Source organism: Sinohyriopsis cumingii, unplaced genomic scaffold (assembly GCF_028554795.1).
Source record: "Sinohyriopsis cumingii isolate HCF-2022 unplaced genomic scaffold, ASM2855479v2 utg000400l, whole genome shotgun sequence".
NCBI classification, from domain to species: Eukaryota; Metazoa; Mollusca; class Bivalvia; order Unionida; family Unionidae; genus Sinohyriopsis; species Sinohyriopsis cumingii.
This window is the reverse complement of record NW_028315895.1, coordinates 1,285,706-1,306,527: the sequence shown is the minus strand read 5'-3', so window position 1 is coordinate 1,306,527 and position 20,822 is coordinate 1,285,706. Positions and strand designations below refer to the sequence as shown.

The following is a 20,822-nucleotide window of genomic DNA, read 5'->3' as shown; positions in this document are numbered from 1 at the left end:
TAAAGCTGGTATTGGGTTTAGCAGGCAGCTGTTCTGGATTTTTGTGCATTTTTTATGATATATGTACTTGTTGTCTGTTTTCGTCTACGTTATTGTGTTCATCATGCATTGGGAGTTCTGTTCGAATGTGTTTCTTCATCTTCTTTTTCTGGAAACGAGAGCAATTAGACTTTTTCTCAGCTGTCCTGCTCCACTGCTACAATTTCCTTTGTTGATGAACAAACCGCCATCACGTGACCCTCATTAATTGCTTTAAATGACCACTTCTTGGCTCTCCATGCTACACTGTGCACGAGACTAAACGACCTGGCACTACATTCATCATTACTTAAATGTAAACTGAAGCGAAAAAAGAAACATTGTTTCTAAGCCGACCGGAGTAGAACATGAAGAAGTCCAGTTATCTCCCTTTTGCCCTTTCGGCTCGGCAAATTAAACACTCGGCTGTTAATTTAGATAACCTATTTCAAATTACAATTAAATTGTCACCCGTTGTGTCAACTATCCAAGAGATACTAGTGCGTAACGCATTATTTAATGCCCATTCAGTAGGACCACCAGAAAAGCGCTCAGAAATTTACTATTTCTGTAAGTTTTAACAATAATCAGAATATCGACATCTTTGTCCTGACATAAACCTCGCCAAAAACATCAGGCGATGAGCCCAAGTGTGCGGATCTAACATCCACTGGTTACTCCATCAAGTCACCTCCCCCCCCCCCGCCACACTCACATAGGCGGAATTGCTGTCATCGCAAAGAACTCCATGATCAGCAATATTAACCACACTGCATCCCTCAATTTTGACCACACATTGTTTAAACTAGTCCAAACCACACTCACACTGGAACATAAGTCGGTCCATTTATTTCTGCCTCTCTTGCCCTCCTCCTAGTAGAAAAATCAAGCTGACTAAATCTCTCTTTTTCGAGCAGTTTCATCATATCCTGGAGTATGAAACTTTTATAGGTGGCAATCTGATTAGTTTCGGATATTTAAAGTTTCACTTTGACTGTCCTGGAAACCTATACACATCAAAATTCCTAGATTCCATTAACGTTTTCATTCTCAAACAGTCAGTTAGCCAACCCACCCATAAACATGGCCATATTTTAGACTGGATTCTTCATAGACCTGATGATAATATTCTAAAGTCCCCCCTGGTGTTCCACGAACTTGCATTAGATCCCTCTGCATTATATGCCATCTTGACAAATTAGTCCGTACCCCACCACCACCCAACTAATGAATGACATCAAAGCAAGCCTAACAAAGGTGTTACCTACTACAGCAAAACAACTTGATAACTGTCTTTGTTCATTACTTGACAAACATGCCTCAGCATCCAAGCGTAGAGTATGAATTCAAAAGTATAGCAGTGTTAGGGACCAGCCTCGCACTGCTACAAGAAACCACTGTAAAGCTGAGAGGCTTTGGCTTTCCACCAGACTCAGTATTCATAAGCAAATCTAAGAAGCCACTAAGAAGAATGTGACAAACATAGTCCTTCCAGCGAAATCAGCCCACTACAGTACTAAGATCACGTAAAGTTCCAGCCGTAAAGAGCTATTCGATATTACTAACAAGCTAACGTCAAGGAACAAATGTAAAGCACTTCCAACTACCTTCTCTCCAGTCGACATTCCGGACCTGTTTGCAAATTTCTTCTGTGACAAAGTACAAACCATTACATATAAGCTTGACAACACAATTTCAATTGACTCGTCGTCACCATACAGTTGCAATACAGAATTTCAGTGGCAGCCATTAGCAGCATTTGAACCTGTCTATATGGCTTTAGTACCTAAAATCGTGACGAAGAGTGCACCAACGTCATGTGAACTTATTCCGATTCCGACATCACTGCTGCTCGAGTGCTAGATCCAATATTGCTTTCACTAACTGATTTTATTGATACCTCTCTTTCATTCAGGGAATTCTCATCATGTTTCAAAACTGCCTTTGTAAAGCCACTGCTGAAGAAACCAACACTTGACCATAACGATTTAAGGAACTAATGCCTAGTTTCTAATCTCCCATTCATGTCAAAATTTTTAGAAAAAGTTGTTTTATACCAACTTGTATCCCATCTGAATTCAATCAGTCTTCTTTGAAATGTACACTCAGCATACTGCCCTTGCCACATTACTGAAACTACTCTTTCGAAAGTAGTTAATGACCTTTTCTCTGCTCTGGATAGCGGAAATATTACCGTCCTCACCCTCCTTGACTTGTCTGCAACATTTGGCACAATAAAGCATGATATATTACTTCACCGTATGCAGCATGGATTTGGCATTCATCATACAGCTTTACTGTGTCTTAAGTCCTACAGGATGCAAATTGTGTCGGTAAATGGAATAAACTCCAGCCGATTTGATCTATGTTGTGGTGCTCAACAGGTGTCTGTTCTTGGACTTGTTCTCTTCTTTCTATACACTCATTCGCGCTCTCAAGTGTCATAGATCATCATCCAGTGTCTCACCAATTGTACGCTGACGACATCCAAATATATAAATCTAACCACCCAAATGAAGTTTATGCTGCCATACAAGGTGTAGAAAGGTGCATTTCCGATATGAAATCACTGATGACATGTAACAGGCAGCAGATGAATGATTATAAAACTGAAGCCATTCTGATTAAAACACAAAGAATATCTCATTCACATCCTTTGCCTCAAACAATAAATATCAGCAGCACCAACAGTAAATTCACAATCAGTGCGAATCCTAGGTGTTACTCTTGACAGTACTCTCTCATTGCACCAACATGTCATGAACATATGCATGGCTGTTTATCTTGAGCTGAGACGCACCAGCTCCATTCGCAATTATATTTCAATTGATGCCACTAAAACAATCGTGTGTTCATTAGTACTTTCAAGACTGGATTATTGTAACTCAATTCTGTATGTTTTATCTCAATATCTACTCCAGAAGCTTCAAAACGTTCAAAACACAGCTGCTCGGATCATCCTTAGAGTACAATGATCAGAGCACACCTCCCCGCTGCTCTGTACCCTACACTGGCTATCCATTCAATCCAGAATCAAACACAACATTTGTTCTCTGTGCTACATTTAACTAACGGACTCCAGTCCAACATACCTATCCAACCTCGCCCATCTGTACACACCAGCAAGATACCTGCGCTTTTTTCTGACAATCATATACTCATTATTCCACTATGGAAATGAAGTCATATGGATAATGTTCTTTTGAATACCAGGACCCAGCAACATGGAACGACTTGCTTACTAAACTTAGACACAAAGACATATCGATCTCTTTCAAGAGCACTCTTACAACCCACCTATTTTGATTGCCAGAACAAACTTGAAGACTTTTAATGTTTCCTAACATTAAATATTTTAAGCATGTCTTACGTTTTCTAATTTCATTGTGTTTTTTTTTTGTAATCATATCATTATATGTTATTTTGTTTTAAGGTGTTACCTAATATTACCCCATACATGAGGTTCTAAAGACCGAAATGAAGCTATTGAACCCAGCAGATAGCCATTTTGTCACAATGGTTAGTTCGTTCTAAAAATTTGTGTGTGTGTGATTTGGATTTTTAACATAGCTTTAACAATGTTTCAGTCATATCGCTACGATGTCTGCAGAGGCAGCTTATAATCATATGTAGCATCGGGGCATCATGCCGCCAATATGGAGCATGATGTCCCACCCAGTCACATTATCATGACACCAGACCGACCAGTCCTAACACTAACCTCTTAATGCACCTAGTGAGGAAGCTGTTGGTACAATTTGTGTTAGTCTTTGGTATGACTCGGCCAGGGATAGAACCCACGACCTCCCGCTTCCGAAGCGGACGCTCTAACCACTAGCCACCAGAGCGGTTTCTAAAAATATACAAGATGCTTATTCACAAACGGTTTAAATATGACTCTGGTTTAAACGGCTATATAAGTTAATATATATTATTGACGGAAACAACACCATATACATTTATAAACAATTCAAATCGCATTGCAAAGGGTTAAGTAATTTAACAATTCATAATTTAACATGTGTAATGCATCGATTTAATGTTCCTTTTACATTTTCTTAGCCCTTAATCCTATGGGAATGCATTTAGGACATTTTACAGGGTTTTTAATGTAATCGTCTATTATTATTATTATTATTATTATTCGTTTCAGAACAATTGTGTTGTCACATTTGTGTAATATTATATATGATGTTATTCTAACACAGTTTGGAAAACTTTATTTAAATATATGACACACGCATGCATATACACATGTGTATGTAAAATTATGCATTTTTCGGTACGTATGTACAAATGGGATTATGCAGCAATTCTCAAATCTTAGTCTTATATAATTCATAAAGCTTATACACCACAATGTTTCAACATCTATAAATGTTAGCATTGAAATGGCAAATTTAGTTTTTTTTAATGTCGTTCCATAATATTTTATCTATACAACTGCACGGCATATCGGGAATGAGATCTTTTAAAAACAGCTTACGATAAAATTGAACAAGAAGTGTGCAAGCAAGATCCTTAAGTTAATATAGTTAATATTTAAGTTGCACGTTTCAGCATAAGTTTCATTCTGGAACTAAATGCGGGGGGGGGGATGTTACAAATTTGTAAACGAGAAAATAAGACTTGTGTATCTCACATAGTAAGTGTCCTTGTCCAAACATATATATATAGTCTGACTATGCATACCGGTTTGTTTGTACCCTCCTACCGATTTCAATAATGGAAAAATTAAATGCAATAAAAAGCACAAGGAACTTTGTCAATTAATTCATTGATTTACAATTTCTAACCTGACTATGAGTAGAGTGTCCGTAACACCGTGATCGTCTGCGCGTTTCACGTTTAAATGAAGTTTTCAATATAAAGACGGACATGCCCGAGATTCCTTTCCAGTTCCTGGACGAGTCCATTTTCAGCAGAGGGGTGTGTGTGCGATCACATATGTACATTCTTATGTCGTCGATATGGACAGTCAGTGTCGAATCAAGCAAAGGTAAGGAATGACAACAAATTTGCCTTTCACCTGGATTTAACAAGCGGTTTAATTTCCATGTTCCTGTCTGGAAAGGGATATAATTCCAAACTCTTAGCATTATAGTAATTTACAGAATTATCCGGCATTTAGTGTACGCAATATGGCACCATGTTAGTATGGAAAGTCCGTTAAGCATGAAAGGTGCAGATGATGCCAATATTAGTGCCATTCTGGTCCCAGTCAGGTTAGAAATTATAAATCAATGATTCAGTTGACTTAGTGCTGTGCACTTTGCATCACATTAAATGTTTTCGTTACTGAAATCAGTGGGGGGGGGTGTTTACAAACAAACGGGGATGTATAGTCAGACTAGTCAGAAAAGTTTGTTCTGAATTCAAAACTTGAAATTCATCAAAACACAGTATGAAAACAATATTAAGCAAAATTGGATAATTTCATATAAAAAGTTCAATAATATCTTATGAACACAAGTTTAACAACATTCACTTATTTACGACGCTCCTATCTATCAAAAGAACTTTTATATCCAAGTGGATTTTGCCCATTGAACCACAAAACTTATTCCTGTGACCCTTATTGTATCTTCAGCTGATTACATATATAGACATGATTGATTTCTTGGATGAGTTTTGTCCGAAAACTAAGTCTTTGTCGTTAGCCTTTATATAACCTGAAACTTAGAAGTTTTGTTACTGGTGTGATATAGAAAACCAAAGAAAATCAGCAATTTAAGAATTGATTAAACATCCATTGTTGGAATGAATCAATTCTTTCTCAACGTGTAATATATACAGAGTAAAGAAATTGTCTTTAACAGAAAGTTTGCACTGTAAATTTTGAACTATCGTCGTCCCTTATATTAATCACTTGAAGTAATATTTCCTACACATATAATATTCAATTTACATATCTAAAGTAAATATAAAGAAGGTCATTCATATATCTGAATGCTGCAAGGAAATACTGCTTAACAGTTAAAATTGAATGAGAAATAAATTTTGTGATCAAGCAGTGCTGCATACATACATACATGCATATATACATAGACACAATATATCTATCTATTTATCAATCTATATATCATCTATCTATCTATCTATCTATCTATCTATCTATATCTATATATATATATATATATATATATATATATATATATATATATATATATATATATATATATATATATATATATATATATATATATATATATATTCATGCAACCCCTTTCTTACCTTATAACTGAGGTTCAAAAGACAGAACCAACAGGCATTCTTTGTTTGCAATAAAGTTAGATGCACCCGAAACTACTGAGAGCATATTCACAAAGAGTTAAGGTTGGCACCTCTTTTAGATGGCTGTGGAAGTTAAGCGTGGTTAATGAAAGCAAAACATATGCAATGTTTGTATCGACATTTAATGCAGCCTAGCTTAAGACGGCAGAGCTATCATATCAATTCGATTAATATTGCCAAATTTATACATTCAATCTCCATATTACTCTTTCGTTGCCCTTAATATATTTTGACAACATTAAGGAGATTTAACATGGTTTTAATGTAATGTATAAATATATTTTTCTTAAATTAATATTCAGTAAGATTTAGTTATATACTTCATACTGATTAATATTATGCATGATGGTATGTATGTATGTATGTATGAATGTGTGTGTATGTATGCATGTATGTATGTATGTATGTATGTATGTATGTATGTATGTATGTATGTATTTATGTATGTATAATTTGTGACTGTCTGCAAAAGACCGTAGTAAGTACAACACCTCTCAAACAAGATAGATCTCTATTCTGCTTTCATTATGACACTTATGAAATCATATGCATGTCAAACATAATCATATTACTTATACAGTTCTTCTTAAATATGTTACCCACTCTAATTACATTAAGATGTAGACCTACTAACTCCTGAATCCAGCCTTACTAAAAGACAAAAATCACATTTTCCAGTCTATTCATATAGATAAAGAGCAGTAACTAATATCTTCCATTGCTACCTCCAAGTGTCGCCAGTTTTGAAGCTTTGCTCGTGCAAAAAACATGCAGGAAATTACCTCCTTATATTCAAGCCAATATTCTACATTTACTATCATTAATTAGAACCGAATTTGGAAGTATAGTGTTCCTTAATCAATAATACTAATTAATATTATATTTTATCCAGTATTTTGGTTGAATTTATCATCTTTTGGATTTAGTCTTTTAGACTAACTACACCAAATTGGTGATGACAATATTGCTATACATATGTTACTAAATTTGAGAGCCAATTTAATATTTACTAAAGCAAGTTAGCATCCGGTCTTTAGTTGCACATTTGGTTTACGACCTCCTTTTAGTATCAGTGTATAGTTACATGTTTGGATAAATTTGCCATTTACTGAGTTGGTCTATTAGACTCGTTACATAAAAATGGCAACAACGCGATGGATATATGGTCCACGGTGTTATAAAAACAACGAAAAGGGAGAGATAAATGCGTCAAGATGCTACGGGACATCAGCAGATAAGGAGAAAAAATTTGCCTGAGGGGTTACTTCTATCCACCCTTGAACAGATACGTTGTCTGGTAAAGGAAGCGAGGACACAGTTGTGAATATCATGGCATAATTTGTCATTTTTTTCTTTAAATATGTTATCTAATCATAATACTTTAGGAGAACGTCTACTACCTCTCATATCCGGCCCTCCCAGGTATTACTGTTAGATAAAGGGAGCTAAACGGTTTCTGCCGACCTATGTGGAGGTTGCGCAGAGCGATCTCTCCTTAGGTACAAGAATCGGCGGCAAAGGCTAAGAACCTGTAAATTACTACTTCCGCTCATGCCAAGAAGCACACGCTAGTCACGAGAGGCCTTGCACAATCAATATGGAAAATATACCATTACGAGTTGGAGTTTGTCACTTCTAACGAAAGTATTCTCCATCGATATGTCCAACCTTTTCTCTTCTTATGCAGACAAAGGTCTGCCTTTACAATTTGCTAACACTTTGTGGTCATCGCACAGTTAAGTACTTGCACGGGCAGCCTAAGTGACTTCTCATTCTGTTCGGGCTATAATTACTTTTGACATGCAAGTGTTTATAATGCTTATAAAAACTCCTAATATATGTGTAATCCCATTACAAACTGATACATATCGTTGAGTTTCTATTTCAAGGCATTCGTAGGCGCCAACCTATATGTTTTTACTAGTACAAGCGGTCTGTCGGCTTTTTTTTTAAACAGCTAATTGCCTCATAATGGATATTGTCGCACCAAATTTGTACATATATATCAAGGTGCCTCTGTTTCCTTTTATGTGAAGCTTTTTTGTGTTTAATGTAGATTTTTCTAATGCTTCTGCTCTGGTCGGACAAGTATAAATCATCTTTACCATCATATTTAAGTAGCACTTTGTCAATCGCGCCAGTTGAAGATAGCGTTAGTTTCACAGTGTTCTACAAGTTTAGTAAGCGGAAGACATCATCACTCTTCACCTGTCATATCTCTTGCATTACAGAACATATCTCTTGCATTACAGGAGAACGTATCCTCACCTCTTGCAATCAGATGATATTTGTTCCCAAGTGATGTCATCACTTCTAGACTATGTGATGTCACCGGAAGATTCAGCATTCCGAACTTCGTCAGAAAACATTTCCGCCTTAGACCCCTGGAGTTCTGGCTTCCTCCTCCTACTGCATCGGCAACCTGGACCAGAGTTCCTATATCGTTTGATCTAATGATGAAACGGAGGAGTCCAACTTCATTTATGTCCGCAGTCTAGGAGAGTTACAAACATTCTGACATGCTTTTCTCATCAGTTAGTTGACGATTTTATATTGGCAATACACCACTCTGTCATTTGGAAACCACAACAGCTGACAGTGATATGACCCCTTTGTGGATGACAAAGCGAGACTGCATACGTATGGATCGGTTGGCCTTTCATGACACTCAACAATTTTTAGGTATCACTGTATCCATAGCTACAATTTACAATTGGTGGAACGTGACTAAGTGCTTTCTGCCTGCACTCTCCAAGGAGTACAGCCTTTATCCTAACCATCCTTATAACTGCTTGATTGAAGGCATATTAGCCTAAGGGACAAACTTCCAAGTTCAGTGGCATCTCTTGCGCACCTTTCATACAAGAACCGTTTCCTTATGGCGTTAGCGACTGCATGCAGAATTAGCGAAATGCTTGCCATATCAGCGGACCCAAAGTACATCCAGTTCCAACAAGACGGGTCAGTCTTAATCATGCCGGCATCCTTTTTCATCGCCAAGAACGGGCTTTCTTCAATGCGTAACCAGACGTTCATCATGAAATCTCTGTACACATCAATTGAAGGCCAACTACAAGACCCATTTTCGGGATTTGAATAGGTACCTTAATGAGATGAGCTGGTGCGTCAAGATTTTGCCTCTTTCTACCTATGAACACAGACTGTCTTATCCAGGATTAAGTAAGTTGTTCGCTCGGATTTTAGACAAATAACATCAACACACATGAACTTATTTCGCATTTCGGCTCACAAGGTTTAAAATACTGCCAATAGCCTAGCATTCGGTTTGAAATATTCGCTAACCGAAGGCATTCAGGCTGTGGGATGATCATCGGAGTGCACATTCTCTAGCTTTTATCTCCGAGATCTGTAATCCCAAATAACCCAGTTCTATATGGTAGGACGAATATCTGTAGCGCAAAAGGTCAAATTTCCGCATCAATTAACAGCTTTTTAAGATGCAGCTGAATAATGTACGCTGGATTTGTGCATTCGAATCTGTTCTCTATTTGATGCCGCAACCCAACTGATGCAGTCCCCATTCAGTCAGGTTACCTAGAAGCTTATATACCATTAATGACTGGAGATGGTACCTCCGGAGTAAGAGGATTCCCTCCCTTTACCGATCACCTTTTATCTTAAGATATTATCATTAGGTATTATATTTAAAGATGAAACCAATTATCCTAGTAAAATATGTTTCTTCGAGAATACTTACTCAATCATAATACACATACACCCTCCTAGCCTCCCCGCAGTTATACACATAGAGAGTATGCCTTCCCCTTTGTCAGCAACTGAGAGGTTCTTAGACATTGCCACCGATTCTTATACCTAAGGAGACATCACTCTGCCTGACCATGACATAGGTCAGCAGACACCTATTGGCTCCATTTAACTACAAGTAGTATCTGGGAAGGCTCGATTAAAGAGGTAATAGTAGTTCCCCTAAGATATTATGATTAGGTAAGTATTCTCGAAGAATCATATTTTAGTCGCCCACATATCGGAGCATGGTCTTGTTGCCTGTAAGTTTGGAAAATGGGACTATTACAGGATCAGTTGGATCCCAAACTCGACATGTTTTCTCTGTCTACTTGTTCCAAATGTTCAGCCATACCGGCCATCCAGCCATGGCGACAATCCAGCTTCCCATCTGGCCAACCGTACCGGCTGTCCAATCATACCAACTGACCAATCCGATCGGCCATCCAGACGTATCGATCGACCAACTGCTACGTTCTTCAAGCCGTCTCAAACTAAGGACTGGAATGATATGTGCCTGTATATAACTTACTGGGATCATAGTGGTTGATCCATTTGTCCTGATTCATCTTTATTTTTGCGATATGGATCTTACTGGTGAATCCCTCCATCCAGACCGGCCTTTGATGATGACGGTACTGTTTAATACCATACTAGAGTTTTTTTAAAAGCCAGAGTCCAAGCGATGCGCATGCAACCAAACGAACCTGCCATCCCAACGTTCACGGTGTTTCCTTTTGGCATAACTAGTGAACTAGTTAAAGGTGATGCGAGATTTTCATCTGTATCTTCTGGAATAGTATACTCCTAAAGAGCTGGTGATCCAGATGCCTTTTTGTACAAATATATCTGCATTCGACTATGATATTCGGCACTACACATGTCCAATCCAAAGAGCTACAACGTGGACAAATATGTGATTAGGCTACATCGAAACTAGGCAGGAATGTAGCTTCTGCTTCCTCTGTGGTTAATTTTGTATATCATCCATTTTCCGATTGACAGAAATTACAGCACCTGGGAGACAAGAGCCAGAAGTAATCAGTAATGAATACAGGATCACATCACTCTATTCCAAGGTGTTGACAGTTTCCACGAAGTTGGATTTGGTCAGACGCGAGTAATACCCACGTTACATGCCCCTTAAGCCACACCACAGTCTGGCATTATGATTTAAGGACCATTCCGCTGTGGTCACCTTTACACTTTGGAGGAAAGATTTAAGAATGTAATAGGCAGGCAGCTCAGGACCTGCCTCTCCATCTTACTGCACGACTTGCTCTGGCATTTATGAACAATCCATCACAACAAAAGAAGGGTGATAATAGGATGAATAAGGACAAGGGATCCTTATGGTCAAGGACTTATTATAGATTACGGACCAATATCATAAGACAGCCTAATCATTATAGAAAAAATAATCCTGGAAGCAGGAAACTGAGCTTCTCAGGCTTCAAGCATCATATTGACAAACGTTGACATGTTAACCCCACCGCTCCCATCCAGACTACCGCTGGAAGGCCGTCTGCAACATTTTCACTGTCACTTGATCACATATTTCCATTTAGACGATTGGGTGAGACAAGTCGTTTAAGAAGGGTTTCCTGTTTCATTTATCCCAAACCCCTATTCTTTTTCTTCAATATTAGCACATGACATTATACTAAGATTATGGATTTCTTCATCACCCTTTTGACTTGGCCTACAACGACGGCGGCGTATTTGGATGACATCTAAAAAAAATCAAGAAAACATGATAGATCAGTTGTACAAAAAGGCAGAAACACTATCATTTTGGACCCCTAACATAATATTTAGGATTATTTGGAATTTAAAACACAATACTGTAAGCTCCTCTTAAATTTCAATGTAACTTAGATAAGTAAATTTATTTGTTGATTTTAATACAGAAATTTGATAGTTAATTTTAATAAACATTTTGCTTTCACTTCTTTCTATTACTTATAGACTATAGAGATGTAATACAGATGTGAATAAACAAAATATTTTTAGAGAAATGTTTCGTTCTCTCTGGAATATATTTTAATTTCACGTGTGTAAGAAAATATTTAGTGCAACTGCAGGCTTTTAGTGCAACTGCAAGCTTTCAGAATAATATCACAAATACAGAACTTTGTTTTAAATCTTATCTATGAATCATTAGAGCCTTTGAAAAAGAACGAGGTGCTTGCGTTTGCCAGACATTATGATTGTCTATGAAGCAAAAACATCTTTTACAGAACAGTATATCAAGACTATTGTGGTTCAGAATTTGGCAGATTCTAGTATTTTGGGTTAGATTCGTAGGCTTGTGTCTGGGTTTGATTGGAACTTAAAAGAATTGCAGTTAACAAATATATATCAACATAGTTAAGAAAGCTTCAGCTTCATAAGGCAATTGTGGAAATCCAAAATTAATACGAAGAGAAGAGTGAGAGAAATGCAAGGCAGAGAAAAAAGTAGAGAGAGATAAATACAATATTGAAAGAGGAAGAAAGGTAGAGAAAAAAAAGATAAAAGATAAGAGGAATAACGAAGGTGAGGGACATATGAGAGCAAAATATAATTTCAGAGAGAGAGGAAAGATGGGAGGCTAAGAGAAAAAAAGAGACTTAAATAAAATGCAAGATAAAAACCCAAATGTAATACAGATTAAAACAATTAGAACTAGTGGGCAGAGAACACTCGCAAATTTACATACAAGTTCAGATTTTTATTTTTACCTGAACTTTTAGGTTTGTAACCTTTTAATAGAAAAAGAAACAGATCAATATTTGCCTCATTTTGCGATAATTGATATTCTCACAAAGTGTACACCCTTGTAACGCTCATGAAGTCTACACTTCATTCTCAGTAGAACAAGGTGCTGATATGCAATAGTTGGGGAATGTATCTTGAAGGGTTATGGTAACTGAGGCATATCGACAAAGCTTTAGTAATAGTAGGAAAATGTGGACAAACCCATATCAATTTGCAAAGGAAAAAGAACAAATATTAGATACATATCATAATTATGATAACCTCGGGCAACTTATATTAGTTATAGAGTTCAAGAATTGCATTCAAAGTGATATTAAGACATATCTTCATTAGAAAGTTAGAAAATTTGAAAAACGCTGCTCGAATAACGTATTAACATGAATTGACCCCCAAAGGTTCATTTGACAATGAGTTTCCCTCTGAACAATTTTGTTTGTAAAATAAATCATCTCAGTCTCATACGAATACTTTCAAATCTCAGTCTGGCATGTTTGAGGTGCATCACGCACTACATCTGTATATGTTGTCTGCTATAATTTTGTTTTGCATATTGAATCAGTTGGCAAAGTGAGATTGACTACAGTTCTACGTGTGTAACTTTACATTAGTGTTATTTGTTGGATTTATGTCACATTTGCATCTTATAGTTGGTTGCTATGGGTTTTAACGGACTTGTTCAACACACTGTATGCTATACAGGGCGGCCAGTATATTAGATGGAGGAAGTGACCCGGAAATCCTGGGAAGAATAATCTACACACAGGAAAATACTGGCAAACTATCTAACATACTCATGTTGGCTGAGCGTGAGATTCGAATTGCCACAGGCAGAGGTGAGATGCCAGGGACCAGTAGAGATGAGCGCCTTCGACCACTGGGCCACCCAATCCCCTGCATATTATGGACATAATTAAATGGGTGGCGTTTCTTTGAGTATTAAAAAGGAAGATGGATAGACATACCTTGTGGGACGAAAACATCATCTGATTGCATGCGAGATTTCGAAACTATTTACCGGGGAGCCAGATAGTGAGTGACACCAGCCTCAGTTAGTATCTCGCATATAGACATAACAGACCGGCTGCGTGGATCAATATCCTGTAACCCGTCTAACCTTGAGAACTGGACAGCATCACGTCAGGCAGTATCCAAGAACTCTGTTCATGTACCCATTTATACAGAAGTGTCACCCGCATTGTGCTCGTAGGCACTTAGTGCAGACAACGTCCAGTTTATCTGGGCACTCTAGTGAATTAGTCGAACCCACATTGTGCCTGCTATGCAATTCCTAAGTGGGACGCACGGTTTGTATAGGCACTCTCATGGATCAGTCTCACCTGCACAGTACCGCTAGACACTTCCAGGACCGCTCCTAGTGGCCTAGTCGTTAGAGCATCCGCCTTGGATGCGGGAGGTCGTGGGTTCGATACCTGGCCGAGTCATACCAAAGACTTACGAAAATGGTACTACCAGCTGCCTCGCCAGGTTAGGAGTATTAAGAGGTTATTGTTAGGACTGGTTGACCTAGTGTCAGGATAATGTGGCTTGGTAGGACATCATGCGACATGTCTGCAGCATGCTGCCCCAGTGCTAGACATCACTATAACCTGACACACTGCAGACATCGTAGCGATATGAATGAAAAAGTGTTAAAGCTATGTTAAAAATCCAAATCAAACACAGACAATTCCGATGTCAAGCTTGGTGTTTCAGTTTCTTCATTCATCCTCAAGACTTTGCAACCCAAATAAGCCTTGACATAGTGACAGCTTGGAAGTAACGGGATATGACTTATGGCATGCTGCAAATGTAGGGAACTGACATCCTTGACGCTCTTCTCCAACTACTTTCCAGGTAGCACAAGAAACATCAGTTCTGCGATCTTTCCATCGTCATTTCCAATTCACAGACATCTACATATTTTTGTAATTGCAGTCTCCTTTTCTCAAGATGTAATAATAGTTTTTATAAGCACCAATCACCAGTTTTCCATTTAATAATGAGCATATATGCGTAACTTAATGTCCATTAGCTCAATGTTGGGTTTAGTACTTATGGAGATTTTTTAGTAGGATGAACATATCTTACGTTTTCACGCCACGAATCTAACAAGATATGTGTGATAATCTGTTTATGAAATTATCCATGTTTGAACCATAGAGACTCAACGTACTACGGAGACAGTCGTAACAGCAGTTGAGCACTTAATTCTGGTGGAACGAGATAGAATGCCTGTCTAACTCTACCTGTCTTAAAGACCCTTAAAAGGCCAAGCTACGTTCGGAATCTTAATAACACAATCTCCCATTAAACATCAGGCTGACTGTATTCACAAACAAGCCACCCAGGAAACTTTCTGTTCCTCCCTCGCAGTCTCAGGCAATAAAACATCAAAAGCCACATTTCTTCTGACCCAGAAATGTACGATAGGCAAAGTGAGGTTTATTGTTTTCACCGGTATTTCTCTCAAAGAGACCTTCCCTGTCTCAAATGACATCAGCTTCACCCTCCTTTTTTTACAGATCATGGTATGGTTAAGTCTCTAGCCTTTCTCTGCCGAATGAGATATCACACTCCTATTTTGCCCAACCTTTCTTCAACCACAGATTCTTCAGTCTTAACTTGCTCGTCAACCTACGTGCATTCAATCAACTCCTGGGCTTTGTTGTTCATGATGGAATGCAAAACAGATTCTAAATACCTTCTGTTGGCAATCAGTGTTGATTTGAAAGGAAGGTGTCCGCACACACATGGCTTCAGGATAGTTCGTACATTTCTCTTACAAAGTCTACAGGCTAAAACAACACACCAGGCAAGTTATATAATCGAGCAAAACACATCACTTGTGCATCGTCTCTTTCTCTGCATGCTTGTCAGCAAGGACATCTCCGACCTTCAAACTTCTCAAGATTTTCGTCATCTAGGTCTGGAGCTCGACATAAAAAAAACAAAGTTGCCCTCAGGAACAATTATTGAATTATTTTAATGCTGAATTTATTACATTTACGGAACGGAACATCCGCTAAAGGATTCCCTCACCTGCTGGGCAGTTCAACATGGTAAAGGACATCTCAGTCTTATGTGCCCATTACATGGTGCAAATGAAGGTCTAAACTGTTATTATTCATGCCATGGGATGGCAATCCGAACACACTTCTCCAAACTTTATGTCAGACATCTTTAATCCCAAACCACTCACCTCGATTTGATGGTACCTATAGCCATTGTGCATCAGGTTATCTTCCTAAGTCGTTCCACATGATTTCTGCTGGTTGTGTGGGAGGAAAATATTTTCCCTTTTGACGCCGCTCCACGACAAGTACAGTCTTTTTACAGTAGGTATTTATATATAAACTGTACCTTAGGGAATTTGAGACAGTCTCTACGATGTGTTTGCTTCTACCTCTTACCTATTCTTTATGGTGGTATAATCGGGTAGCATATTTAACGAGAACAAACTAGTAAAATATGTTTGTTTCCTTAATAATATTATCCAATCATAATAAACATACACTCTAGACTCCCATCAGTTACATCCATGTATTAACCATGCCCTCCGCTCCAGTAGTACCTGAAGAATTCACTGTATATGATGCCAATCCCATTGTCTTAGGGAGATCACTATTTAACTGCCACATAACAGGGCAAACAACTTTAGTTAAAAAGTTTAATGTGTAAGGGCTGGAGTGTTTGAGGTTATAGTAGTTTTCCTACATAGGAAACATATTTTACTATCAAAATTGGTTTTAGTGATATGATCTTACATTAATGCGAAAAGAAGTTCCGTATCACTGTGGAGCTCATACAATGAACTACAAAGCTCATTGTCATCACTTGTTCATATATTTCAGCTCTTTATTTAAAGTCATGATCAATTGATCTAGTGACTTTTTTCTCCAAAACTAATACTTAGTCTTTATCTTGTTGCTGCTGGCACGATATTGACTAACCAAAGAAAATGAGTAATTTAGGTAATCATGCTTTTACACTGCTGAATTGCCTTGCTCATGTTATGTGTAGAACAAATAAATTGCCTTTTAAAGAAAGTTTGAACTGCATCACATAACTAAAGTAAGTATCAATGAGATTATGCTTGCAGACACAAATGTGTTTAGCTACATGTATGAAAAAAACTATGACACATTTATAATGCAACACATATATGCCTGAATGCCTTCACAGATTGTGAACATTTTCTCCCATTTTTCCATGCTAAAACTAATGTTCTTATCTCCTTTTCAGAGCCTGGTACCTCGACTTGGTATTCACACAGTTCGGAATGTAAACCTGGATATAATATTAAGAAGACCGAAAATGAGTACATGGAACCAAGAGGTATTCTTTTTGGACTGTAAAGCTCTGAAAGTACATAGAACTTATTTTTTTAAAAAGTGGAAAGTTTTACACCTGGTTTAAATGGTTGTGGAAATTAAGCGTTGTTATGGACAGATAAAGTGTCATATGCAATGTTTGTATAAACATTTCATTCGACTGGCTTACGAAGGCTGAGCTAATATATCATTTCAATGTAATATTGTCTAATAAACACAATCAACATTTTACACTTTCATTCTCCTTAATACTTAAAGAATGCATTAAGTAGGCTTAACCTGGTGTTAAATGTAATCTTCATGTATATTTCTAGATATTAGTATTCAAGAATGTTTAATTATGAAGTTGATGTGTAGTAATATCATACATAATGTTTTTTCTGATGTTTTTTAGAAACCGTTGAATATAAATTAAATTAAATTGAAGACAAAGTTGTTTGTTGAAAGAAATAAATTATGCATCTGACAGAACGATTGTCATTAATGCATTACATTCACAGTTAATATATATGATCCAATCTCTTCAATTATGACAAACAAGTAAGAAAGTAAAAATTGGTTGCTTTATACTCCAGCGTTTTCCAAATACAAAAATATCAAGTCAGCAATACACACAAATAGCTAAAATTCATCTAAACTCAATATCAATACAAATTAATAATTTCTTTCCAAAACTGTTGTTAACACCTTTAACAACTTTGTGTTAATCCCTTTTGGCGGATTGAAGTTCTACTGATACACAATGATCTATTTCCATGAGATTATAACATGAACTACACAACTCATGGCTCTGTTATTGTTTCGAAGGCATCACATTAGTACTTTCTTTGGAGCATAGGGAATTTACATCATTGTAATACAAGTTGATGCAGACTGACATATGCGTGAGGAACTAAATGATTTGTCTTAAGATGTTTAAACCAATTGTAAAATTCTTGGAAACCTTAACGGTCACACTGCATGTTTTCATACATAATATTTGATTTATAACCTCTTTGATTTTTAAAGCTATCATTACATGTAATGTAATACTGTATTCTAATACTTTACAGTGTGGAAATCTCGAGACATGGCTTTTGTGCTTCAGGTTGGCAAAATGGACGAGATTTGGGTAGGCATTTATTCTCGTCTTCTATTTTGAACCCTCTAACAATAAGTGCTGGGATCATTTCTTATTAGCATGAACATGAACACCCACAGATGAACATTTTTATTGCAAAACATCAATACCTAATTTAATTTATATATGTAGGCATTAATCCATGAGCAATGGTACATTGCTGTCACTGTGTTGACCCCTCTGTTCATAAACAATATGTTTGCTGTTTTTAACGCTTAAACCATTAAATATATTTCACTGACATCTCGCTCTCATATAAGCAATATGCGTAGCAGTGCCTTTGGGAATTTATAATTTTCTGCATTCAATCTGGTTAGCTGATTTGACGGTAAGCAGTTGACCATGTGAGCTTATTGTATGTTTCTGCCTATGATGAGCATCGTCCGTAAACTGCTCAAAATCCTTTAGATCATTTTGAATCAAAACTGGTTGAGATCATTGTAGTATAAATTTCTTGTTGGTAAAAATTATGCAGATCCATTATCAAAATTTGGTTGTTGTTACTAAAAATATACAAATCTGAAACAAATTCAATACACCCACATATGTTCATTATTTCCAAAACTAGAAAACTTATTCAATAATCGCGTTTAAAATGTTTAACAGAATTCAGTATTGTGTAATGGATGTTGTGAAATTAATGCAAGCTGTCCAGTATGGTCACCATTGAAAAGGGCCACTCCGGTGGCCTAGTCATTAGAGCATCCATCTTGGATGCGGGAGGTCGTGGGTTCGATCCCCGGCCGGGTCATACAAAAGACTTACGAAAATGGTACTACCAGCTGCCTCGCCAGGTTAGGAGCATTAAGGGGTTAGTGTTAGGACTGGTTGACCTAGTGTCAGGATAATGTGACTGGATGGGACATATTGTTACGTGTCTGATGCATGATGCCCCAGTGCTAGACATCCTGTAAGCTGCCACAGTGCAGACATTGTAGCGATATGACTGAAAACTTGTTAAAGCTATGTTAAAAATCCAAATCACACACACACCATTGTAAAGACACGGAAAAGCTGCATTTGCTTTCCTCAAAACTACTTGAAAGAGTTTCCTTTAATTTAAAAATCAGGATGCTCATAAGCAAATATCTCAAATGCTACAAATGTTCTCGAGTTGTTATAAAATGGACAATATATATGTCCGAGTTATATAAATATCAGCAACATTTTTCTATCCGTTGGTACGTTAGTTATTTGATTTTGTTGTTTTCTGTTACAGTGACATCTTACGTATTTTCCAAGAAATGCAATATGCGATCACATTAAAATTATAATCATCCCACCTATATGAAATATATACGAAGTGAAGTAATTCCTACAGGATAATTCCCGTTATGACTTCTACATGTCCATGTTTTAATGACCTTAAACTTTGGCTTTCAACTGTTAACAATGCCTCATAGAATCCATTGTTCCGTATACTTAATTTGGACTATCCACCAACTATTGTCAGTGGTAAAATAAGTCAAAAACATTGTTATGCATGTGTAAGCAGCATTTGTGTGATTTCTAGTGAATTTTTTTGCATGTTTGTAATTTTTAGTTTTTGTTATTGTAGATATACTTAGATAATGTAACATGCAATTTTTACCGGTGAAATTATACGCTGCTACATTTTGATTTATTACAGTTCTTACGTCATATCAAGAAATCCATTTTGCTGCTATTTCTATATTCTAATGTCTGTGAATGCATGCATTTTTTTCTCTTCGCTCCTTCATTTCCTAGATGTCAATCAAGTGCACAATGTATGGACAAGGTAAAATGATATAGGACAACTAAATACATGCTCGGGCGCCACAAAGTACTCAGCTTCACACACGAATTTGTGTACACTGTGGACAGAAAACGTTTGTTCCAACATCTTTCAAAAGGAACAGAATGGCCAGGAGAAACTAACATGCTCGAAATCGTCCGAGCAAGGGTGTGATGAAGTTCATAGTTTTCACCCTACTTCATAAACTTTAGCCTGATTTATTAGGATGTCGATGTGTCATCTCTACTAAAATTGCAATACCAACACAGCGCTGTCGACGAGTGTCATTTCAAATCGAATAGATGCCACTACGAAGATCGCATTCAAGCGCTTTAATTACAGATGATATGTTATTAACAACTTTATTATTAAGGATGTCGACGTTCGATTTGGACAAAAAGATAAACTGGCTTCCACTATGTGAAAATGCCTATATCGGTGAGTACATGGGTGTTGAAATGTTAAAACCGGGCATTTGAGGTATCAGCCAACAGGTCCAACCATTTGAACAATTGGTCAACATATTTTATAAATTTTGGAATGGCATGTCGGCCAACCACATGTCTCAGTAATTCTTTTCAGCGAGGCAACCGGTTGCACTGTCAGCTGACCAACCAGCTGGACTGACTATATTCATGAAATGGTGAAATGGTATCACACTTGGAGCCACACAACACAACCACACCAGTCATTACTGTTGTATTTTGAGATAGTCCTTGATATATGCAAACAAAATCTTGATATATTCTTAAATTATTGCAAAAAAATATTACTTTGT

The 20,822-nt window shown here is 37.2% G+C and overlaps 1 protein-coding gene across 2 annotated transcripts in view; it reads left to right on the top strand.

Moving 5' to 3' along the window:
• The window catches only part of LOC149774191 (uncharacterized), a 243,074-nt gene that overhangs the window by 99,007 nt on the left and 123,245 nt on the right, over window positions 1-20,822 (top strand). For both annotated transcript variants that reach the window (XM_089945702.1, XM_089945703.1), the window contains exons 16-17: window positions 17,080-17,172; window positions 18,221-18,279. In XM_089945702.1, the coding sequence (XP_089801828.1) occupies window positions 17,080-17,172; window positions 18,221-18,279 (152 nt within the window). The remainder of the gene's footprint in view (window positions 1-17,079; window positions 17,173-18,220; window positions 18,280-20,822) is intronic.